This window comes from Cordyceps militaris (assembly GCF_000225605.1).
Source record: "Cordyceps militaris CM01 unplaced genomic scaffold CCM_S00004, whole genome shotgun sequence".
Lineage (NCBI taxonomy): Eukaryota > Fungi > Ascomycota > Sordariomycetes > Hypocreales > Cordycipitaceae > Cordyceps > Cordyceps militaris.
In genome coordinates this window covers 1911557-1932998 of record NW_006271972.1, presented here as the reverse complement: position 1 = coordinate 1932998, position 21442 = coordinate 1911557, and the positions used below count along the sequence as shown (strand labels likewise).

General features: G+C 54.6%; 6 protein-coding genes across 6 annotated transcripts; 4 read left to right on the top strand and 2 right to left on the bottom strand.

Moving 5' to 3' along the window:
• Window positions 1–1671: 1671 nt before the first annotated feature.
• Window positions 1672–2298, top strand: CCM_05613 (uncharacterized protein; the record flags this gene model as incomplete). Its single annotated transcript, XM_006670757.1, has 1 exon — window positions 1672–2298. The coding sequence occupies one exon, from the start codon at window positions 1672–1674 to the stop codon at window positions 2296–2298; it is 627 nt and encodes a 208-aa protein (XP_006670820.1).
• Window positions 2299–3409: 1111 nt separating this feature from the next.
• Window positions 3410–5735, bottom strand: CCM_05612 (mitochondrial carrier protein, putative; the record flags this gene model as incomplete). Its single annotated transcript, XM_006670756.1, has 3 exons — window positions 3410–4126; window positions 4175–5359; window positions 5547–5735. 3 exons carry the CDS (start codon window positions 5733–5735, stop codon window positions 3410–3412), a joined length of 2091 nt encoding a protein of 696 aa, XP_006670819.1.
• A 498-nt stretch (window positions 5736–6233) lies between these two features.
• On the top strand, window positions 6234–6781 carry CCM_05611 (uncharacterized protein; the record flags this gene model as incomplete). The annotated part of the gene is made up of 2 exons (XM_006670755.1): window positions 6234–6405; window positions 6435–6781. The coding sequence occupies 2 exons, from the start codon at window positions 6234–6236 to the stop codon at window positions 6779–6781; spliced, it is 519 nt and encodes a 172-aa protein (XP_006670818.1).
• A 761-nt stretch (window positions 6782–7542) lies between these two features.
• On the bottom strand, window positions 7543–9837 carry CCM_05610 (G2/mitotic-specific cyclin (Clb3), putative; the record flags this gene model as incomplete). Its single annotated transcript, XM_006670754.1, has 4 exons — window positions 7543–7839; window positions 7897–8436; window positions 8496–9617; window positions 9826–9837. The coding sequence occupies 4 exons, from the start codon at window positions 9835–9837 to the stop codon at window positions 7543–7545; spliced, it is 1971 nt and encodes a 656-aa protein (XP_006670817.1).
• Window positions 9838–14791: 4954 nt separating this feature from the next.
• Window positions 14792–15790, top strand: CCM_05609 (uncharacterized protein; the record flags this gene model as incomplete). Its single annotated transcript, XM_006670753.1, has 2 exons — window positions 14792–14929; window positions 15299–15790. The coding sequence occupies 2 exons, from the start codon at window positions 14792–14794 to the stop codon at window positions 15788–15790; spliced, it is 630 nt and encodes a 209-aa protein (XP_006670816.1).
• A 3165-nt stretch (window positions 15791–18955) lies between these two features.
• On the top strand, window positions 18956–20890 carry CCM_05608 (C6 finger domain protein, putative; the record flags this gene model as incomplete). The annotated part of the gene is made up of 2 exons (XM_006670752.1): window positions 18956–19702; window positions 19781–20890. 2 exons carry the CDS (start codon window positions 18956–18958, stop codon window positions 20888–20890), a joined length of 1857 nt encoding a protein of 618 aa, XP_006670815.1.
• Between the last annotated feature and the right edge of the window lie 552 nt (window positions 20891–21442).

The following is a 21442-nucleotide window of genomic DNA, read 5'->3' as shown; positions in this document are numbered from 1 at the left end:
GACCTACCCGCCAATACATGCTGTATGACGGCCAGGTGGACTTTGAGCCGGCAGGATATCATACATGATGCATTTGGATCAGCAACGAGGCGGTTCTGAGAATGGCTGCGAGGTATTTCGTCCGTCTTTATTGACACCCTGTGTTCAGCCCGGAGCTTTTGTCTCGGGTGTCTCTCGCGGAAGCATAGCAAGACTGTCGGTGGTTCAATCATTCGAGCCAGCTTCCTCGAGGCGTCCATGTGACAAGTCAATTTATGCTGCGTTGTATACGTACTGTCCTGAGTAGATAAATAGAACAGTTCTGGCCAAGTTCTAGCGTGCATATTCGGTTTTCTTCTTCCATAAAGCCATTCCCATCAACTATCACTCCTCAATCATCAATCACCAATTGCCCCTTGTACAAGCAAATACTTCAAAGCCAGCTGCGATGCGTCTCTCCCTATACACGACGGCCGTCAGTGCCATGCTTACCGGAGCGTCGGCTGCTGGACTTCAAGTATGCCTCAACGCTGCCCCAACAAGCAAATGCTTCAATATCGGTATCAATATTCCTAATTTATGCTGTATGTCGATCCCTCTCCCGTCCGAGTATGGCACGGAATGGCCAGCTCTCCCCAGTGTCGATGGTGTGCTGATGCTCGCAAAGTCCCCGTGACTCTCCCGCCGACCGTAGTATCGTACAAGATCGACGCTGCTTGCGGAGAATGCACCTTTTATTACGGGTAAGCTTTGGGAGGTTCCTCGTAAGAAGTACAGGCACTGACAAGTGTAGCAAAACCCATTGTACCGGAGCCTCCTTCACCGCAACAGGCCCTGCACAGGGCCCCCTTACCGACGCGATCAAATCTGTCAAGTGTACCAAGACGTGTTAGAGAGTCGCAATGGATAGCGCACTGGGATGGTTCAGCTCTGGGCCGAGTTTTTTCCCACCGGGTTTCCTCTGCCTGTTACGCAGATGTGAGAGCTTGACTGTTTATTCATGATGTGTACGCCAGACTATATTCAATAGCAAGACTATCAGGGAATAATGGTGCCTAAATTCAGGGGTTTTGAAGCCGCTCTGTAGTCGAACCGCATTGATTTCGTCGCCTCAGTTTCTTCATAATGGCAGTCTGTCAATGTGGCTCCTGCGACGTCAGCTCTCAGGTAACCCCGTTTTCGATTCACTAAGGTCCAGCCATATACCTTCAGTATCTCTTTCCTTTCTTTGTCTTCTCTCAAAATCACTGTTGAAATATCATTTACTACTTCTACTCGCTGTTTGACTTACACGGAAACTCCGGCATAGACTCGCAGTGGAGTTGCCCGGATAGGCACCCGTCTTTCGGCATCAATATGGGCGCGAGTGCGGTCATGATATCTCTATCCAACTGGACGGCGGTCTTCTAACAAGTCCCGTTTTTTTTTTTCTCTCTCGCATAAATACAAGGAAGAATGTTGGTTGTTGTGTTGCATTGACATTGTCCGGCCCTTTATAGCGCGTGGCGTAGTTGCGCCCGGAATTGGTCACGCCAACGTACTGAAAGCTTCACCCTTTCAAATCACAATTACACTCATATCGACTCTTCTCTACATTTCCGGCCTCCCTTTTTATCCAGTAGAGCACAAGCCCGTGGAACAAGTCGACCATCAGCATCCTCGCCGCCACAAGCACATCGGCGCCGGTCCGACATGCCCATCCCTTCCGCCGAGCCTGCACCCCGCCATCCGGCGCCGAGCTTCATGGTCCTGCCGGCCGAAGTGCGCCTCGAAATCTACCACCACCTCCTGCGCCTCCCCCCCATTACCCCCGACGAGTCGTCTGCCGCCTCGCGCGTGTCCACCGCGATCCTGCGCACGAGCCGGCTCGTGCACGCCGAGTCGGCGGCGGTGCTCTACAGCGGCAACACCTTTGTGGCGCACCCGTCGCTGCTCGCGGCGTTTCCGCGCCTGCGGCCGTGGTACGCGCCCGTGTGCGCCGCCGCCGTGCTGCCGCGCATCCGCCGCTTCCACCTGACGGTGCGTCTCGACCGCGACCCCGCGTTTGACCGGCGCCGCGCGGCGGCCGCGTTTTCCGGCGCCGAGGTGCTCGAGGTGCGCGTCGTGCAGTCCGTGTTTCTCGGCGCCGGCCGCGAGAACCTGCGCATGCTCGAGGACGTCCGCGGCGTCCAGACGGTCACGGTGCGAGGCAGCACGACCGGCTTCGAGGGCTACGTGCGCTGGCTGGTGCGCCTGATGCAGAGCCCGCTGGGAACCAAGGCCGTCATGTTGACGCCTGAGGAGGAGGGTGTCGCGGTTGAGACGGGTACAGGGACATGAGGGACTAGACTTCCGTCGTGACAGCAAGTGTTGAGTACTCTGTCTTCTCGATGTCGTCACCCCGTCACCCAATGCCCCAGCTTCCAAGCTCAGCTCTTCACCCTTTTTTCAGTGGCATGTTGCAAGCAAATAGCAAGTCGCTAGTTGTTGACGATGCAAGAATGTCCAGGACGACAGTACACCTCGTTCCTTGCCAGGATACACACCCAGCCTCCCATCCTCGACTCTTGCCCAACAGCAGGTGGTGCTTCTCATGTCGGCGCAGAGACGATTCAGCGCAACCGTCATGTTCAAGGCATCGTTGCGGTGCCGGCGGCCGTCTAGTCGATCAGGGCGACGAGCCGCGCGCACTCACACTCGACGTAGCACGGGATAGGCGGCTGAGGCCGTACCGGCACGGCCCACGGCAAGGGCTGTTTGGGGGTAGTATCCTCATAGTTCTTGTGCTTTCTCCTTGCAGAGCTTGCCTCTTGCGCTCTGCGGCCACATCCCTCCTTGGTCAACGTTTGTTTGACCGACAAATATTTAGCAGGGCGCAGCAGCATTCTGCGATGCCTGTACGCCCGCCAATATTTCACAACAGTGGCACAAACCATTTATAGAAACAGCTCCTTCGTCTTAATTCTGTAATGTATTTTTTTGTCTATTCCGTCTCTAATTGTTCTTTCTTCTCGCTTGTCTACCAATGTATCGATTCCAAAAGCTGTTGTCGCCTCTACTCTGTTTCTTGTTATACAGGACAAGCGGCATGGGCATGGCAAAGAAGATGCGCGCAAAACAACGAAACCACAATAACCAGTAGAATCTAACGCGGTAAGAAAAAGAAAATCAACAAAAGAGACAGAAAAAACTGGTAAACATCGGTTGCGCCGCAATGCCTTCCCTGTGTCCGAGTAAAACGCCGTTGTAAAGTCAGGTATGATGCTAAATAAAACATGAAACAAAAGCCAATACTTCGCATCATTAATGCCCAAACAAAGGAAAATGAAGTTCCAGTCTATCTCTTTTTCCCACTCGTCTATCTCAGTCTTTTTTGCAAAAACAGAAAAAATACAAGCTCCTTGCCCTTAGGGAGAGCAAGAGGTCTTTCTAGGAGGAAAGGAAACGAGGTTTATTGAGCCGCACCGCCGCCGCCAATGGCACGAGGCAGGGTCTTCCAGGCCTGCTCGTTGGGAAGTTTGGCGCGACCAAAATCCTCGTCCAGATCAAGAATAATCTTGAGGGCGTTGCGGCTGCGGCCGAATGGTGTCGTGTCCTGGGCCGCCGTGGAGGACTCGCCGGTCACACTAGGGAGCTCGGCCTTCTTGCCGGGTAAGGGTAGGGCGTTCTGGAGAACTTCGTAGGCGGCAAGGGTAAAACCGAACTGGGGAGAGGAGCGGAAAATGCGCGCGGGGCCGCCCTTGAAGAAGGCCGTGAAGCCCTCCTCCTTCAAGATAGTCTTGGCGGCGTGGCGCAGACCAGTGTACTGGGCCTCGCCCTTACGGGCCTCGACCTGGAGACGCGTCTTGATCACGTCGCATGGCGTCGTCAGGTAGGCGGCGGGCATACCAGCAATGGCACCGGCGGTAAGGAGCTGCAGGACGCTCAGCTTGTGAGTCGCGGACTCGCCGAAAAAGTCCTTCTTCAGGTGGTTGTAGGTCGGGAAGTAGATGGCGGAAAAGGGCACATCGCGGAGTAGGCAGGCAGAGGCACCCTTGTAGAGACCGACGAGACCGAGATTGCGGACGATCCACATGGCAGAGCGCTTGGGAGCGCCATCGACAGTCTTGGCGACCTCGCCCTGGATCTGGAGACGAATCTTGACGATTTCGAGGGGGTTGGTGAAGACCTAAGCGCGTTAGCTAAAAATCCATGAGGGCGGAAGGCCGTCACTTACAACTTGGCAACCACCGGCGCTGGCACCGGCGAGAATTTCGGCCCAGAGGTTAATATCGCCCTTCTTGCTGGTAAAGTGGCGCCGGACGAGATCATTGACAGTCAGCTTGATGGCCTTTTCAGGGGCGACACCGACAAGCTGGGGAAGAACACCAGAGTAGAGACCACGGAAGCCCTCATTCTTGACAACCTTTTGGAAGCAATCAATCGAGTTCTTGTACAGGCGCTGGCCCGGCTGCGCACCACGCTGGTTCTGCAGACGGGTCTTGACCAGATCAATGGGGTAGACCATAAAGGCACCAAAGGCACCAGCCAAACTGCCGAGACCAAAGCTGTGGACGGACTCGAGGACGTTCTGAAGTATGCTTCCGCCCGCCGGTTTCGTGGCCTTGACAATGGCAGCGAGGTCGAGCGAATCGGCCGGGTTTCTCCACGAGGGGTCAAGGACCTTGGCAAAGTCACGCAAGCCGAGGCGGCCCGAGGGTTCGTCGAGGCTGGCGAAGTGGAAAAGAATGTCGGCCTCCATAGGGGTGAAGAGGGAGAAGCGGGTGACCTTGGCGGCCTCGTGGAGGAATTCGGTACGGGTAATCTTGCCGTCGTTGCTCCGATGGACGGCACGGCGGACAATCTGCTCGACCAGGTCCATCTCCTTAATCATGTTCTGGAAGGCGCGGACGTTGGCGTAGGAGATTTTGGAGCCCTTGGAGATGTTGCAAAGGGTGTGGAGGTTGTCGAGAAGATGGTCAGAGAGCTTGTGCTTGGAGGTCTCGAGAATGATGCGCTCAAACTCGTCGGGCTCAATGTAGCCGTCGCCGTCCTTGTCGAAGAGCTGGAACGCCTGGCGGATGCGCTCGCCCTGGAGGCCGCGCAACATCTGGGAGAACTGGGGGTAGTCGAGGTTGTGGCGCTTGGCGCGGCTGCCAATGTAGAGCTTGGCCCATTCGCAGTCCCAGTCAAAGGGGATGTTCTCGGGGCCTTTGTTGAGCTCGTAGAGGCGGCGGAAGTCGTCATACTTGACGTTGCCGGTGCGCTCCACGTCAAAGAGACGGAAAGCGATTTCGTACTCGGCGTCGGGCTTGGCGAGGATGTTTTCAAAGACGTGCCAGTCGCTCAGGGAGACTTTGCCCTGACCGCGGCGATCAGCGATGCGGAAGAGGATCATGTACTGCTCGCGGCGGATTTTGTGCTACATGCGGCGGACGGTTGGTTAGCAACGTTTTTTTCAATTGCACTCGTTTGTCTTAATTTCCGTTCGTTTTTGCCTGCGCAAACTCTTCATTGGCAATTGGGGCACGCGACTCCATTTGCGCAGCCAGCAAACAAGCGCTGTGACACGAGGGATGTGGACAGGGAAAAAAAACAGGTAGGCTTACAAAGTCCTCATTCTCAGGAGCCACGGCATTGATGAACTCGTCCGGACCCAATGACAGCTCGCCAGTCTCATCCTTGACGGCACTCCTCGTAAAGCGCGCCTTGCTCTGTGAAGACGGTCCGGCGGCTTCGTCGGAGCCGAGGACCGTCTCCTTGACAGCCTCCTTGACTGCAGATGCGCTGGTAGCCATGACTGTGTGTGCGCCCGACTCGATTCCGGGTGACTCGTAGGGATGCAAAGGGGAAAGAAAAAGGGATAATAAAAATTCACGATCCAGAAACAAATCCGGGGAACGGACGGGACGGACGGACGGGGGGGGGAGAAGAGAAGAGATCGGAAGGGGGCGTGTGGTCTGGCTGAGAGGGAAAAAAAAAAGTTTGGGGAAGAAGTCTATTGGGGGAGCAAGGAAGCAGCCATCAAACGGCGCTTGGGGGACAGAAATTCGAGAGCGCCAAAAGTCGGGGACAAAGTCGGAGTGCGCGGCGGACCGGTAATGGCTCGGGAAGCGTGGCTGGCTGAGAGGTACCACACAAGTACCTTTGGAGACAAAGGCGTGGCCCGTCGATCCAGGGCACTTCAAGTGGTCCAGGTACCTGAGCCGTCCCTTAATATTACGCTATGGTCCCCTTGTTGCCGTGATTGTATTTTTAGTGGCTTCGCCCCCCCTCCCCTTTCAAAAGTCGGCAACATGTGCCAAACCACCGTCGGTCGGCCAAATAGGTACCTCGCATGTACAGCATCACAAGACACCAACCCATCAGCCCGCTTATTACTACAGGCGCTGGAGCACCACACAGCGCAAGTTGCCCAGCAGGCTCCTGGCTTACGAGAGAATGTGAGATGGGGCGAGATAAGCCTGCGTAAGTCGCACCAAGAACCTTGTTTGCAGGGTCCAGTTACCCAGTGGTCAAACATCGTGACACATATTGGGAATTGGGGGAGGGGGGAGAACCTCAGGGTCAGAAATGTGAACAGAGAGGCGGTCCTCGGTGTGACGAGCTTGCTTTGCCCGCCCGCTATACCGTGAAGCGGGACCAAACTAGTTGCGAGCCACAAGGCACAAGCCTGGGCAGTGAAGCCGCCACGCGACAGAAGTATAACCCTCTTGCCCCCCTCCATTCGCCCACCAAGGTTCACCCCGAAAAAGCCAAAAACGGGGAGTTCCGGTTGAAGGGGTGCCTCGGCTTGTCATCGTCCTTGATGGCAAGATTGCGCTTTGAGCCTCCCGCAGCGTAGCACGCACACGACCACGACGTCGCAGTGATCGCTCAGTAGGATGCCTAGATGGTACCCTGCTGAACAAAATACCACGCAAGGAGACTCGCCTATAAGGCGCCAACGCTTATTCTCAGTGCGGTTCGGCAACTGTGGGTATGGCTACAAATAGGTGGTAACGAGGGGTTTTTAACTACACACACTTTGTAAAGAAACGAAACACCCTTCATGAGTCATGCAGCCACATCTACAGTTCAGGCGGCTCGTCAAACGGTGGCAGTCCGCAAAGTCGCCCGCCAGCGGCTAACATAGTAGTAGGGCTGCCTGCATCTTTAAAGTGCAGGACAACACGTGGTTCCTTCGCCCGAGGCGCTTCAACCAAGACACTCTCTCAGTATGAGCATCGGTAAGAGCAACCAAAGCGGCAAGGCCCGGCCGGATATGCGCTCTTTGGACCTTTCGATCGGACTATTGTTCCATTAATAATTAGCATGCGGTCACAGACCGCTGTTGTTCAACTCTTGCAACTATTACTTGGTACAAGTACGCGCGAGTCAAGTACAGTGCGCCCAGGCCTCATCATGAAACAAAATGTGAGTGCAATAGCAATCTGCCATTTGTATCTATTTTCGTAAGACATTCTCGTCGAATTAAGTATTTTGAGCCATTATAGAAAATTCCATCCCGCAGCCGAGCCTCATGCAAGTCATAATACACACACAAACTACACTAGAAAATGTCAAAGGCAAAACAAAACCGAGTCCTAAACACCGAAATAACCTTTATCCCTCAATTGGCGGTAATAGTCCGCTTGTGTACTGTAAATGTTCCAAACTGTCGTGCGGTTGCACGGGTTGCGATTTTAACGCCCGCATCGGCGTTGTGTGGTGTGGTAGTGTAAATCCGATGTCCAGAGCGTGCTGCACAATCGTCGCAGCCTCCTTAAACCTCTTTTCACTGTATTTCTCGTAGACTGCGGCGTGATGCCGATGGGGGTGTTCGCAGCACTCAACCAGCATCATCACGAGGGGTTTGAGCTGGCTCCATGTGTAGCCAGAAAAGTAGACGTGGGCCTTGGTCTGCAAGAAATACATGTTAGTCAATTATACCAGATGTATACATGCGGCTGCACATACCCAGTCACCCTTTTGAAGAATGAGTCTCGATAGACAGTGTGCGCCGGCTGCCAGGAAGCTGGGTGGTGAGGCGACAAATCTCTCATCCATAATGGTGAGCTCAAGAAAGTATTTGGCCAGCGTACGAGTGTCCAGGTCATAGTCATCGGCCTTGCTGACCCTGCGCAGGAAGCTCATTGGGCCGGGCCAGCCGAGCTCAAAGTTAAGCATGCTAAGCATGAAGCGCTCAGCCTTAAGGATTTCCTCGGGTGAGTAGCCGTTGTCGACCATGAAGACAATTTCGTCCATCGACGGGCAGTTTATTTCCTCGTACTTGGATGCGACAAGTAGAGCCGTGGCGCCGACAAGCTGCAGCTTTGTGACTGAGATGATCTTGTACGACAAGAAGCGATCGATGTAGTTGACCGTGAGATATAGTGTCTCTGGGAGCAAAGCAAAGCGGCTGTGAACTTGTACTAGCCAGTCCATCAGGACCGATCGCATGGACCATTGTATTTCTGTTTGCATCTCCATGTAGTGGGGGTTGGGAAGCATCTTAATCTGCTCCGCGGTTAGCCTCCGTTGGCAACATATCATGCTCCAAGGTTGCATCTACTTGCCTCAAGCTCGTGCAGATAGTCAAAGATTTCGTCACCATACTCGGCCACCATACTGACGTCCCAGACCTCGTCTTCGAAATCGGCTACAAATCTCGAGTTCTCCACCTCGACTCTAGCCTCCTCCAGCTCCCGTTGAACGCGGGCGGTCAGGCGGGGAGCGAGCAGGGTTGTGGCACCGACAGTGGTGTAATCTCTTGATCGGAAGCTGTTCGCGGTGGTATAGGCTTGATCTTGATCCTCGTATTCTTCGTCCTCTTCTTCGTCCCACTCTTCAGGTTCGGAAAGAGCAGGGTATGAAGACTCTTTGTATGAATGGCTCGTCGTGGGCCGCGCCTCGGCAACAGCAGAGACGCCAGCCGCGTGTGACACGGACTCAGCCGCGTGCGCTGGTTGCTGTGATTCAGAGTCGATGTGATATGGGCCCGTGTCAAAATAGACGGTGTGGCCACTCGCCTGCTCGATGGCAGGAACTTGCATTTCAGCAAACTCGGGCTCTTCCGGAATGTCGAAGTGTGTTGACTCGTAGTCAATCTTTTCGAAAAACTTGCTCTGCGTTCTACGCAGGGAGGGTTGCTGAAGCTTGAGCTGGGGCTGGCTCTTGTAGTGTCGAGGTTGCTTTGCAGCGTATGATGTGTTGGCTTGAACAAGTGCAGCGACCTGGTCCTGATTTTCCCTAGAGTGTCGTGAAGGAGGCACGTTGGCAGCGGCATTGAGATGTTGCTGAGCAAGCGGGCGGTGCTGATGATGAGGAGGCTTTGGTGCGTGAATCGATTGGCTCTCGGAGAGCGGCTTGATAATTTTGTTTCCAAGAGCACCGTGGCGCAGAGCTGCACGGGACAGCGAATCTTTGCTGTAGGAGGTATTCTCCTTATTCAGATTCAATCCGGTGGAACCAAGCGTCGATACCGCAGCCGGCTGGACCTTGAGAGCAACCTTGGCATCATCGTGAGCTGTAGAGTGCCTCGACGTGTTGGTGACATCGCCAAAGGCAGCACGCTTGGCCGGGCCGCGAAAGCCCGCGGCGGCAGCGGACACCATACCGGCAAGACTTCCAGTAGACTTGTGACGCTGGTGCAGATTGGGTGCAATGTTGTTTTCGGAGGTAAGGCGTCGGAAACGTTGCTGGAAAGCGGCAGGCAATGTTATTAGTACTCGCAACCAAGATGCTCGCAAAGGGGGAATAAACGAAGAACAAGGCAGGCAAAGACGACGGTAAGAACAGGCGGAATAAAATGAATTAAGAAAGACGGTAACAATTGCCGTCAATGGCTAGGCCAAGAGAGAAAAATTCGCGAAGAGGGAGAGGGCGGCACGTTTGGAGCAAACTCACCCGAGTGTCCATGTTGTTTGGCAGCTGCCAGGCAGTGATTTCGGCTGCACGACAACGGAGTCGACGAAGGAGCTGCGGTTGCCACCAACGGACGCGAAATGGGAGAGTTCCGAGGATCCCGTGGAAGTAACGAGTCGCAAGGCGCTTCTATCTCATCTGCACTTTTCTTTTCTCTCTCTCTTTCGTTCCCGGGGTTTCCTTTTTGTTATGCCGAATTGTTGACGCGAAGGGCCTAAGGTTTCAGAGGCGAAGGCGTAACTAGGGACCAACGACACAAAAAGAGGGCCGGCCTAATGACAAACAGGCAATGCTAGCAGTCGCCAAACAGACAGTCGCTGCGATGCGATGCGATGCGAGCAGAAGATGTAAAACAAGACGCGCAAGGAGCAAAGCGAACGGCCAGAAAAAATATATGCGGATGCAAAAGTAGAGGTCGAAATGGCAAGGCGGCGCAAATGTCAAAAGTCGTTAGTCTGGGGCAAGGAGATTAGACCAGCAACACCAGAGATGAGCATGTACCAGGGGAGACGAAAGTAAATTTGGCAACGCAGCAGCGTTTGGGGCCAAAAAGAAAGAAAAAAGAAGGTCACCTAGCTATTCCGAGCAAGAAGGGGAAAGGGAGAGGAAAGGGAGAGCGCAGAGGTCAGTAATATTACGAAGAGAGTACATGCGAGATTGCTCCTAGTCCCATGTACTGGTAATGTATATACGGTGCAATGTTGTTTATTTGTTTACCAGGACGAGTCGTAGGCGCAGGTACCCACGGCAGCAAAGTTCAGTGTGGAGGTACGTGCGGGCCGGACAAGGTGAATAATTAGGCGGGGTGAAGCAACCCCCATCACTGCCTGACGGTACGCAGTACCTCTTTCGAGGGAAGACAGAGCCCCAGTATCTCGACCAATGAAAAGTCAAGGCACGCACTCAAACAACCCGTTTTTCATTACTGCGAGGAATTTGGTGGCATTGGGGAAGAAGGGAGCTGGCATGCGGCGCACGGATCAGGCCGTGGCCCTAACGCGCAAAGGTGGTCGTCACGGCGATGACGACTTTCCGGGCTGACTAAGTGCTCTCTTGTTTCCGACCACCAACAGCAGAGCTTGTCGCGAGCGGTGGCAGTCGGCACAAAGTTGGCGCTAGCCCGTGACGGCGGCCCGTCGCGTCTCACCAGCGTCCAGCATTTCGAAACTTGTTGGTCTAGACGGGCATCGCCGCCGCACCCCCCTCTCTAAAAGCCTCGAGGCATGTATCTTTCGATGCATTCTCGCCCCGCGACACCAGCGCCCTATTCTCCGGCGCCTTTTTTTCCTCCACGTGGCCGGTTTCCGCCGCTGCCGCCGTGCTCCGCGTACACGCGTCGTGGCGTGACGCCAGATGGCCGCGCTCGCACGTGATGAGCGCCCAAAATCTTGTAGTTCGCACTGTGGAAACCCAACACCAAAAAAAACACGACCTTTTCAGTTCGGCGCCGCCGCGGCAGCTGAAAGGGAGACGAAGAGCCATGTTGCCGGCCGGGACTGCTCGCGCGCGCGCGCAAATTACAAACAGACACAGCATGGTCGCATTTCGTAGAGACGGCCGTTTGACAATGTTAAACCTTGCTTCCTCGTGCGCGGGATGACCTGCGCCAATCGATGCGCTCGAGCTGGTACGAAGCTACGCATCCCGTTAGCCGCCGAGGGCAGGGAAAGGGTTCGCTCGTTTCGAGAACTCGGCAAGTGGAGTTGGGGTATATTTTTTTCCCGGCGCATGCGGTCACAAAGAAGAGAAAAGTCCGGATGGGAAAGGATCATATTCCTTTTGGTCCATCTGCGTCTGTTTTATTTATTTTAGCCAGCATGCGAAACGCGTTCTGCGCATCTGCTAGGCAATGTCGAATTGGCCCAGATGGCTGCATCACACCCGCCTCCTCCTGCGTCTACCCTATGCCAGATCTGCGCAACTGCGCAATCGTAAAGGCTACCAAACAACGTAAAGCGCATACATATAGCCTTATACAGCGCATATTTCGCTTTCCCAGCAATTTCGTACTATTCCCTGTCCAATTTCGCTGTCCTACCTACCGACTCCCGAAACCACCGGCGAAGAGGGGTCGCAGGCCCTCCTTCTCTCGACTCCGCCACGCGCCGAACCTCCTACACCATCCGATAAGGCGTTTCCGTGCGCAAGAAACCAAAACCAATAGCTCACTCCAGCATTGAATTCCCATCCAACCCCAGGAGCTTGTTCGATTCACTATTTTCGTTTTCGCGCCGAGTGCGACTCGCATGGTCCACTCAAGCCTTCGCGCCATTTCAGCCTCAAGAAAAACGACCAAGAACCGCTGTGAGCCACTTGCGACAAGACGCCAAGACGACGCTCGCGCAAGAATGACAATCAATCCGCGCGACGAATGCGCCCTGAATCGCAATGTACCATTCCGTCTCATATTACACATGGCTCAAAAGAAGCTCCGTTCGTCATGGTGCCCGTTTGCGCATCATGTCCCTTGATGGGTCCCCTCATTGGCCCCCTCTACGAACCCCGGGCGGCTACGATTTGCGCAACGTTGCGCTGCGTCGCACGCGACGTATTGACTGGCAAAAAACCGGCTCTATGTGTTTTCAAACGCACTTCCTTGATGGACAGTCGTTTGCGCCTTGCATAGATGGCCGCGCTGCGTCGCGCGACACGCACAAGTGCTGTGGCTCTTGTGCCCGTCAAACGCGGATGCCGGCCCCGAGACACGATCTGCGCCGGCCACCAGGGAAAGCGTGCGGCTGATCGCATCGCGTCTCAAGCGATCGCGATATACCCAATTATACATTTGTAGGTTTAATTGGGGTGATTGCGCCGATTTGCGCCGTGCGCATTCGACATTGTCCCGAGGGCGCGTAGGTTCGTCGCACCTCGGCGCTATCGCTCACGTAGTCGTTTGTCCAGCATCATCGCGGTCCTCCACCGGGCCGGCGTGCCATGGCACAATTTTACAAACCTTAAAAAAAGGGAGGGACCGTGGCCCAACGCGTGCGCATATCCATGAACCTTTTTTGGGCTCGTCGGAGGCCTGCCTCGTACAAGCGCAATGGGATGCTTGTTGTCGACTCTTAAAGGAGGAGACGTCGGCCGGATTCGCCAACCGTAGGTTTCCCTGTAGGGATCTGGAGATGAGGCGCGCATGCGAAAATATCTTTCGGGCTACGAATTGACGTGAGAACTAGAGTCAACATGAGCGCTGCGTATAACTTGGCGGCAACGTGGCGCAAGAAAATGTCGGTCTCATTTAGCGACTGCCACGCTGCCCTGTAACCAGAGCTGTTGGTGCTGGGCAAGATGCAATTCTGCACGAGCCTGCCGGCACTCGGCTCAAGGCATGGGGGCCTTTGCTTCATCGACTGCCGCTGGTGGCACGATGTTTGATTTGCATCCACAGGCAAAGACTATGTATAATGTTTGTAGCCCTGGGATTCTCATTTCCTCCCGGATATTATTCATTTGTTACATGGTATGTAGCTTATTTTTCCCGCCTGCAGGGACCCTCCACAACGCACAGTCTGTGCCAGATGGGCAGGAATAAAGATGAATATCAAACAAAAGAAGGAAAGAAAAAAGCCAGGCCAATCCACTTTAAGGGCAGCATGACCCTGGAACAATAACTAGGCTAATCATGCAATAGTTAGTGTCTGCAGCTGATTCTTGAATGTGAGCACCACCGTGGCGGGGGTTTCGGCGAGAGCGGTGACGGTTGAACGGCCAAGAAGCAGTCGAGGTCGTCGTCCCCTGCCCCTCGCCGAGTAAACCCCAGTCAAAGGCAAGTTCTTGGACAGGGACGTCAGCATCCCAGCATCCCCGGAAGGCCCTTGGCGGGGCGGCAGATACACAGGCATGACAGGGACGGCCGGGCATATCAATGGATTCTGCAAGTCGACCGAGCTAATGCAGCTTCTTGGAGAATGTCTACGCCTCGTCGCCGCCCATCTGGGCAGCAATGTATCGAAAATCCAGTACCGGTCGGGTAGCAAGGTAGAAGGCTTGGTCACGAGTGTGAGCGTTGCGCACGTTGTTGGCGACTTGTCGCAAAAGAGGTGCAGCCGAAACCCTGTCGTCGCAAAAGTGGTTGGTATAACTACTGGTAACTAGAGATCGCGGTCAAGGGTGAGGGGGAAGACCAAATCCAAATAGCAGCATGCAAGGGTCCGCAGCGGTTCGTTGGGCATGATGCGGATTGTCTAGAAAGACGTCGGTTTCGACAGCGGTCCCAGGCATTTAAATTGAAGAGGCTGTGCGTCTGCTCGAACTGAATCCATACAAAGAGAACAAGAAAACAAGAGAAGACCCAAGTCCCCGGAAACTAAACCAGAGAGACATATAAGCGGATGACACTTCCACGGCGGAAGTGCATTCTGTATTACAGTCCACGGAGTACGGGGACAAGAAAGAAGAAAATAAAAAGCAGCAGGCAGCTTTTTGGAGTTAGCAGCAACTTTTGACTGTAGTACATGGACTTGGTCACAAATGCGCAAAGAGGGGAACGATATGACTGGTAGACAGAACCAAGAGCTTGAAACGCAATTATCCCCGAAACGGGACAAGGCGGCTCTAAAAAAATTAACTAACAATCGCAAAAGAAAAAGAAAAAAGAAGACGCATCGATTGGTGCCGACGCCCAGCCGGACCGACCCCGGCCACGCTTGCAGAAAAAGGATTGCATGCGCTGGCACACGTTTTTTTTACCGCCACAACTGGGCAGAGGGAACAAGCCCACGCCAAAGTGGTTCCGTTGTCGCAAAAGAGGTCATCCGAGAGCCCAGGGTGGTGGTGATTTTTCTTGCGCCGTGCAGATTATATATACCGAGTGCAGGAACTCGAGACGGCGCCGGACAACAAGACAAAAAAGAGGCAACCCGAGAACTTGTGGAATATGGCGCGTGTGTGCAAGGCGGTTTTGGCCGTCAATGTAGCCCAGATAGGTCACGCATTTCATCTTGCCATGTTGTGTGTCATTCCTTCGCGGGATGACGCCGCTGGGCGCAAACTATTCACTAGCCTTTTGACTTGCTATCGAAAGCCCAATCACTTGAATGCCGGAGCGAGGGCCGTGGGACAAGGCCTCGTCGCCGATGCGCAAGTTGGTGAAATCACACATGATACAGCACCGCCTCTCGGCCTCTGCATTTTCTTGTCTCTTGCCACTCCTCTCCACATTCTCGAGTGACATTGTGGTCTTACCCTTACCGGTACTCGTCTCGTGCAGGATACAGATTTGTCGCCCGTGTCTTGGGTTAATTGAGGCTAGTTGTGGTAGTATTATTAGCCCGCCGCGCATCAAAACACCTTTTGCTACTCATGACATGCGCCTTTCATTGTGCCGTACAGTGTATGAAGACAGTGCGGATATAACTTGCCCCCCCCTGGTCCGAACCATGCCACCACTACAACCCGAATCCGGCCAATCTGGGGAGCTCTCTTGACTTGCGCACAAGTGAGGCAATGATAGGTCCAATGCCAACAAAAAAGAAGAAGACGAGAGACGAGATTGCAGAGCGCATCACGCCAGCTGGTCGCCTTGCCGCGCGACCGGGACACCAAGCAATGCTGTGAACCAACTAGTTCGACCCAGCGACCAAAGATAGCGACCGATTCCCCACCCGATGGGTGTATGTGGCTTTCTTGCGATGCTTGTCCGGCGTTTGCGCTCTCCCAAATCCCTGTCAGCGGAATCGCTGCCAATCCAGAGGTTATAGTCGACTGCGCAAATCGGATCGCGAGGTTGCACTCGTCGACGGTAGTTGCTCATCGTGCAGAACCGTGGTCTGAGGGCGGCGGCTATGCCATTCTCCCCCCCGTATGTAGGAGTTCGAGCGCGACGGGACAAGAGAGTTTCGCGGGCAGAGAGCGCATTGCGAACCGGTTTTTGATCACCTGTCTGTCCCCTTCGCGGCGGCCGACGGCGGGTGGCGGCTTGTATCAGAATTGGGATGTGCTGTAACCTCTGCGGGTGCTGCAGTGATGCTGTGTGCACGCCAAACGAGGGAAGAAGGCAGCTGAGCAACTGCGACCGCCACTATCAGCTTATTCATCTTGTTATTGCCGAGCTTTGAAGCAGCGTTGAAGCCATCTACTTGGTACCTATTCAGCTTGATTATTACCTGGGTTGCTTTGCAAAAATCAAAACGACATGGCTTGTCATATTAGCCTTGCAGAACGCATATTAGCCGCCCACGAAGCTGTTTGAGGACCAGCGCAAAACGGGTCAGCTTGTTTCGGTCATTTGCCAATTGCGTATTCCTCTCCCGTTTTTATTTTATTTTTTCCCGCTTATTGCCTAGAGGCATTTAGCATGATTTTGTGCAACAGAACAGGAACCCGTCTGGCATCGAGTCGCCCCCAGCGAATGAATCGTACCTATGCGCTGGCGCCATGTGTGCCAAAGCGGGCCAAGGTTGGAGCCAGAACGGACATATGACACCCTCTCTGCATGAGCTGCCTCTCCCACCTTGGTTTATTTTGGCTGTTTATTGATCATTATTATGCCATCATTGTATTCTTCTGAGTCTGCCTTCTTCGTACCTTTTTGGAGCGACTGTCAGGCACGCCGGTAGTCCACCCACGAACGGGCAACGGGAGGGTAGCTTGCAGATGGCCATCACCGTGGTTATCCATCCACCACTACCAGGTAGTAGTTATTAGTTACAACCACTACCTTCAAGTCAAGCTCGTGGTGGCTCATGGCTACACGGCCGATGCGGTCGCTGGACCGGCTGATGCAGCCATCACCGCTCCAAGCCACTGATAACAGTGCGCAGCCAGGCACGGCACGGCAGCTACTATACTTCAATGGGCACTATAGTTGCCACAGTGCTGTAGTCTCTAGCACTGTACCTTTGGACCCAGCCTCTTTTCCAGCGCGCCGAAGATGACCTGCCCTGTTCTCGTCGCCACGGTCCATCAACATGTTCGTCACAATTCATACCTCACGCCATCGAGCCCGTTCAAGTTGTTGTTGTTGTTGGCCGTTCGGCCAGTGCAACAACTGACTGCCGTCATGGGGTCCCAACCATTTGCGCAGCGCTAGTTGCTGTCCCATCCCACTCACACCGCGCATCCATGTACCAGTACCAGTAGTCTTGTATATGCAGGCCATACGTGATGTACATTGTTGGCACCCTTCTGGTCGATTAGGCGTGGAAACCGTTTCTTGCTTGTTACTAGCCAGGTCCTCTTTGGCAAAGTAGCAATAATAAATGCAAACGTCTACTACCCAGCTACCCAGCGCACTATCTCCTCGGGCCCGTGAAAGCGGCTTTGCCAGTTTAGCGCGTGTGGAGACTCGAGGCGAAATGGCGGAGGAGGTGTGTGGATGGAGACCCAAGGCGCAGAGCGAAGTGGTAAGGGCAAGGGACAAAAAAAAGAGGCTTACGCGGGGCGGCGCATGATGATGAGGCAATGGAAAAGATGGATAGATGGGAAACGATTGCAAAGACGGTTCTTTTCGCGGGAGAAATCTGGCAGGTCCGGCTGGCGATGGCGGCGGCGCAAAAGACCAACCGTCGTCCCAACGGGTACCGACTCGATCCATCGGTTTGCGAAACCTTGGGCACGTTTTAGGCAGTTCCATACCTGAGCCAAGTCTGGCCCGGGATAACAGTGCTTTGAGTGCCTTTTTGGAGCAATGTGCCAATGAGTGCCACCCATCCACACTCGCTCGTTTTGGCTTCCATCCAGGTGACTCGCCAGCGGAAAAATGTGTGGTGGATGTTGAGTGGCCGGCCCTGACGAAGAACGGTGAGAGGCAGAGTCGGTAGTTACCTCTACGTTGTGGAGGCGGGCAGCGCCTCTGATAAACCTGCCCGCACTGTAGTACGGGCAGAGCCAATGCCGGCGCAAACAGAAAGCTGCGCCATTGGAGCTGTCGCAAGACGCCTCGACAACGTCTATGCGGTAGAATGACCAATGCAGAATACAGAGCCGCCATTGTAGTGAAAATCATGTTGCAATCTTATGCGCTACCTCTGGCCAAGGGAGGACGGACGGGAGAGTGTGCTCAGGGCCTTGGAGTCGACGATGGCAGCAGGCAGAGGGCGCCGGTACCTTAGTACCTCTAGAGCGCTGGGGGTGGTTACAGCGCGCTACAGCGCATTACAGGAGTCTCGCACCGGCGGCCTGGGGCGGCCTGCAGCACTCATAGCACACCTTCAGCGCTGTCGCTCTCTCGTCCCAGGCTCCTCCCGCACACTGTTTTTTTAGCGAGGCACTGGCACAACGGGCAATGCAGGCCATCTCAGCAACCTGACCACTGACCAGCCACCTGGCTCAGGCCATGGCCCTGCTTCCTTGTCCACCGTTCAGGCCCCAAGCTGTTGCTCGCCGATAAAATCGTTCGGCCTCGTACTGCCTGCTCCTCTTTTCCCCATGCACACCACGTCCATCGAACCTCTTCTGCCTCAAAACCACTTGGATCCGGCAGCCTATATAATTCTCTGGTGAGTCTTGCTGCATCCATTTGCCATCGCGATCCTCCATTCGCCATTCCTCATCCATTCCTATCCTCTTCCCGCCGTCGCATTCTCCTGCGCCGGTCCTCTCTGGCCGTGGCCGCACACACACACCACCATTTGGCCCTGCGCCGTTCGACCGCCAGACTCTGCTCGAGTCTCCTTCCTCCCCCCTCCCCCTTCATCGCACCATTTTGCGCCAGGCATCCAAAATCATTCCCATCGCTAATTGTTCCAGACGCTTCTCTGCGACTTCTACCGCTTGCTTCGTCGACGCACGCCGCAGAACCGCCGCCTCGTTTTCCCGCCGTCTGCGCCAGCCCGGTGCTGACGACTCGGCGCTAGCCCGCCCTCTCCAAGCCCTCACGGCGGTGATGCAGCCTTGATCTGCATCTCACCAATCTGACGCCGCTCCTTCGACCCCATCGATCGTTACAATAAAGTATATTCTGCTGCCCAGATTGCCTGCTGGATTTGTTTCCGCTCGCTTGTCTGTGCGGTCGCTCGTTTTCTCCTGTGTGCTTAGGGCCCTCCATCCAAGAGCCGCTTAGCACCTGCGTCCGCAAAAACCGCACCCACGCACGGAACGTTCGGCGCCAACAACATCATCTCAGCATAGCTGAGTATCGATCGATTTTTATATCTCTCACAAGGGCACCATGACTTCCATGTCGCCCATTAATACTGCGGGTGCTGTCTGTGCCCCCCCCTCCCACAGCGGCAGCGTCTCCCCGAGACAGCCGTTGCCGCCAAAGAATGTCGCATTTGAGCTGCTGTTTCTTGATTCTCCTCAATATCGCGCGCGTCTTCCCATGCGCGTGCAAATTTACCCCCATGACACAACTGACTCCATTGTCACCACGGTCAAGAATTTTTATGGCCTCTACTCCGGTCGAACTGGCTCCAAGGGCGTCAGCTTCGAGGATGACCAGGGCAATACTCTGATCGCGCGGTACGAAAACTTTACAAACAATATGATTGTCTACGTTCGTGTCATTGAGGAAGCCCCTGCTGCCGCTACCGTCTTCCCCCAATCAGAGTACCAGTCTCCTACCACAGCCGACGCTTACTATGAGGGTGATCAGTATGCCAGAAACCACCAGAACGGCGGTGAAGCGCCGAATGGCAGAGCATCCCGCCAGAGGAGCCAGTCTCCCCGCGCCGGTGCTGCCAGTCGCAGCGGCTCTGTGAGCAGCAAGAAGAGCCGCTCTCGATCTGTCAAGAGCCACGCCACCAATGTTCTCCACGGCGACTCGTACGCCGCGAGCGTCGATGGCTACAGCAGCGGCGACGGAGAGCAAGGCAGTGTTTCTGGCCGAAGCAAGGAGCAGCTTGGCACCACTGATATCAGCGTCGAGAACATTGTCGAGGGTGGCCGACGCAAACGAGCCAAGTTTGAGAGCTCGGTAAGGAGAATTTTCCGCATCTCCGGGATGCCGCGAAAGAACCTTTTGATTCTAACCCCATCTTTTCTTCATTTATAGGAACTTCCCCTCTTCGCGCCACCTCAGATGCCAGCGGCGACGTCCAACCCGTCTGTGTCGCCGGCTCGTCGAATTGACTCCCGGGCGCCCTTGTCTTACGTCCCACAAGGTACAAACCCATTCACGAACCCGCGATCACTACACGCTTCCCAAAATTATGGCAATGGCTTCCAATCTGGTGTTTATGCAACTCCTACCACTGAAAGCCGCCGCCATCATCGTGGCAGCATCAGCTATGGTAGCAGCGGTGCCATGGGTATTATGCCTACTCCAGACCCCACTGTCGGCAGCTGCATGTCTGAAGAGGACAAGGATGTTGCCATTCAGCTGATGCGCCTGGGCGAAATGTCCAACATTTCGCATGGCCGCACCTCTGCCTCCACGCTGGATGACACTTTTAGTGGCAGAGCGGACAATGCCTCGTCTACTGGAGCTACTAGCGATGGAGAAAGCGAGAGTGACAATGAGCTCCCTGCAGCGCGTCGCCAGAAGCTCGACATGTCGGGTGCCTCCAAGCTGATTTACCCGACAACAGAGAGCAGCCTGACACACGCCCAAGCTGAGTACAGCAGTGACGAGGGCGACCATGAGGCTGGCAAGTCTGGCCAGGCTATGGCTAAGCCTCCCACAACGCACAAGCCCACTCTTCCCATGTCCAAGCCGCCACCCAAGCCCAAGATGCACAAGCCGTCCAACAGTTTGAAGATGAAGAAGCCACCGGTGCTTACCAATGTACCCATGTCGCCGGCCTCGGCTCCGCACTCGCGGAAGCCTTCAGTCGCTTCCATCAACGGCTTGCCTACTGGTGGCGACGACGACAACCCTGATCTGTCTACCAAGCCACGCTGCCAGAGATGTCGCAAGAGCAAAAAGGGCTGCGATCGGCAGCGTCCCTGCGGCCGCTGCCGTGACGCAGGTCTGTCTGCCGACCAGTGCATCAGCGAAGATGAAGGCAATGGCCGCAAGGGCCGCTATGGGCGCCACATGGGCGTGCCCATCAAGCATAGCGCTGATGTTCCTGTTGCGGTTCAGCCGACTCTGCTTCCAGCAGCTCCTATTGCTCCGACCATGGCGTTAGCCATCGACAAGAACAAGAAGCGGAAGCGGTAATTCCAGAAGAGTCGGCGCTGAATCAATGGTAGTCTATCGCATTCGCATACACTCCATTGAAGTTGCGACGGCTCACCGCGTTCGGTGTCTTTGCTGCCAGGTCTTGACTGTGCAAATCAATCGCATGATTTTGCGGTACGAAGCTACGTCTGTTTTTTCAGTTTTGATTCATTTTGCCCTTGATTTTTTTGCGGCGCAGTTGATATATGGCGCTGGAAGGATGTAATTACGAAGGCCTTTAGACAAGGCCGCACTACGCTCCCTAGACTGGCGTTGGGGCTCATTGTAGGAGTTGTTTTCTGCTTACTCTTTTTATTACTCCTTTTGGTTTTGCGTTTTTTTTTTTTTGGTGCGAGAGATGTCTTTCTTCGTGCCGACTTTTCCTACGAAGGCGCGCCCTGCCATGGATTGACTCGCGCGACAGGAAGACGAAGGAACAAGCGAAATGGCAGGGATAGAAATGGAACTGGGGAGAAAAAAAGAAAACTTGATCAGGGAACAACGGTGCGATCAGGAAAAACACGAGGGGGGGAACTCTAGAAGAGGTGGTGT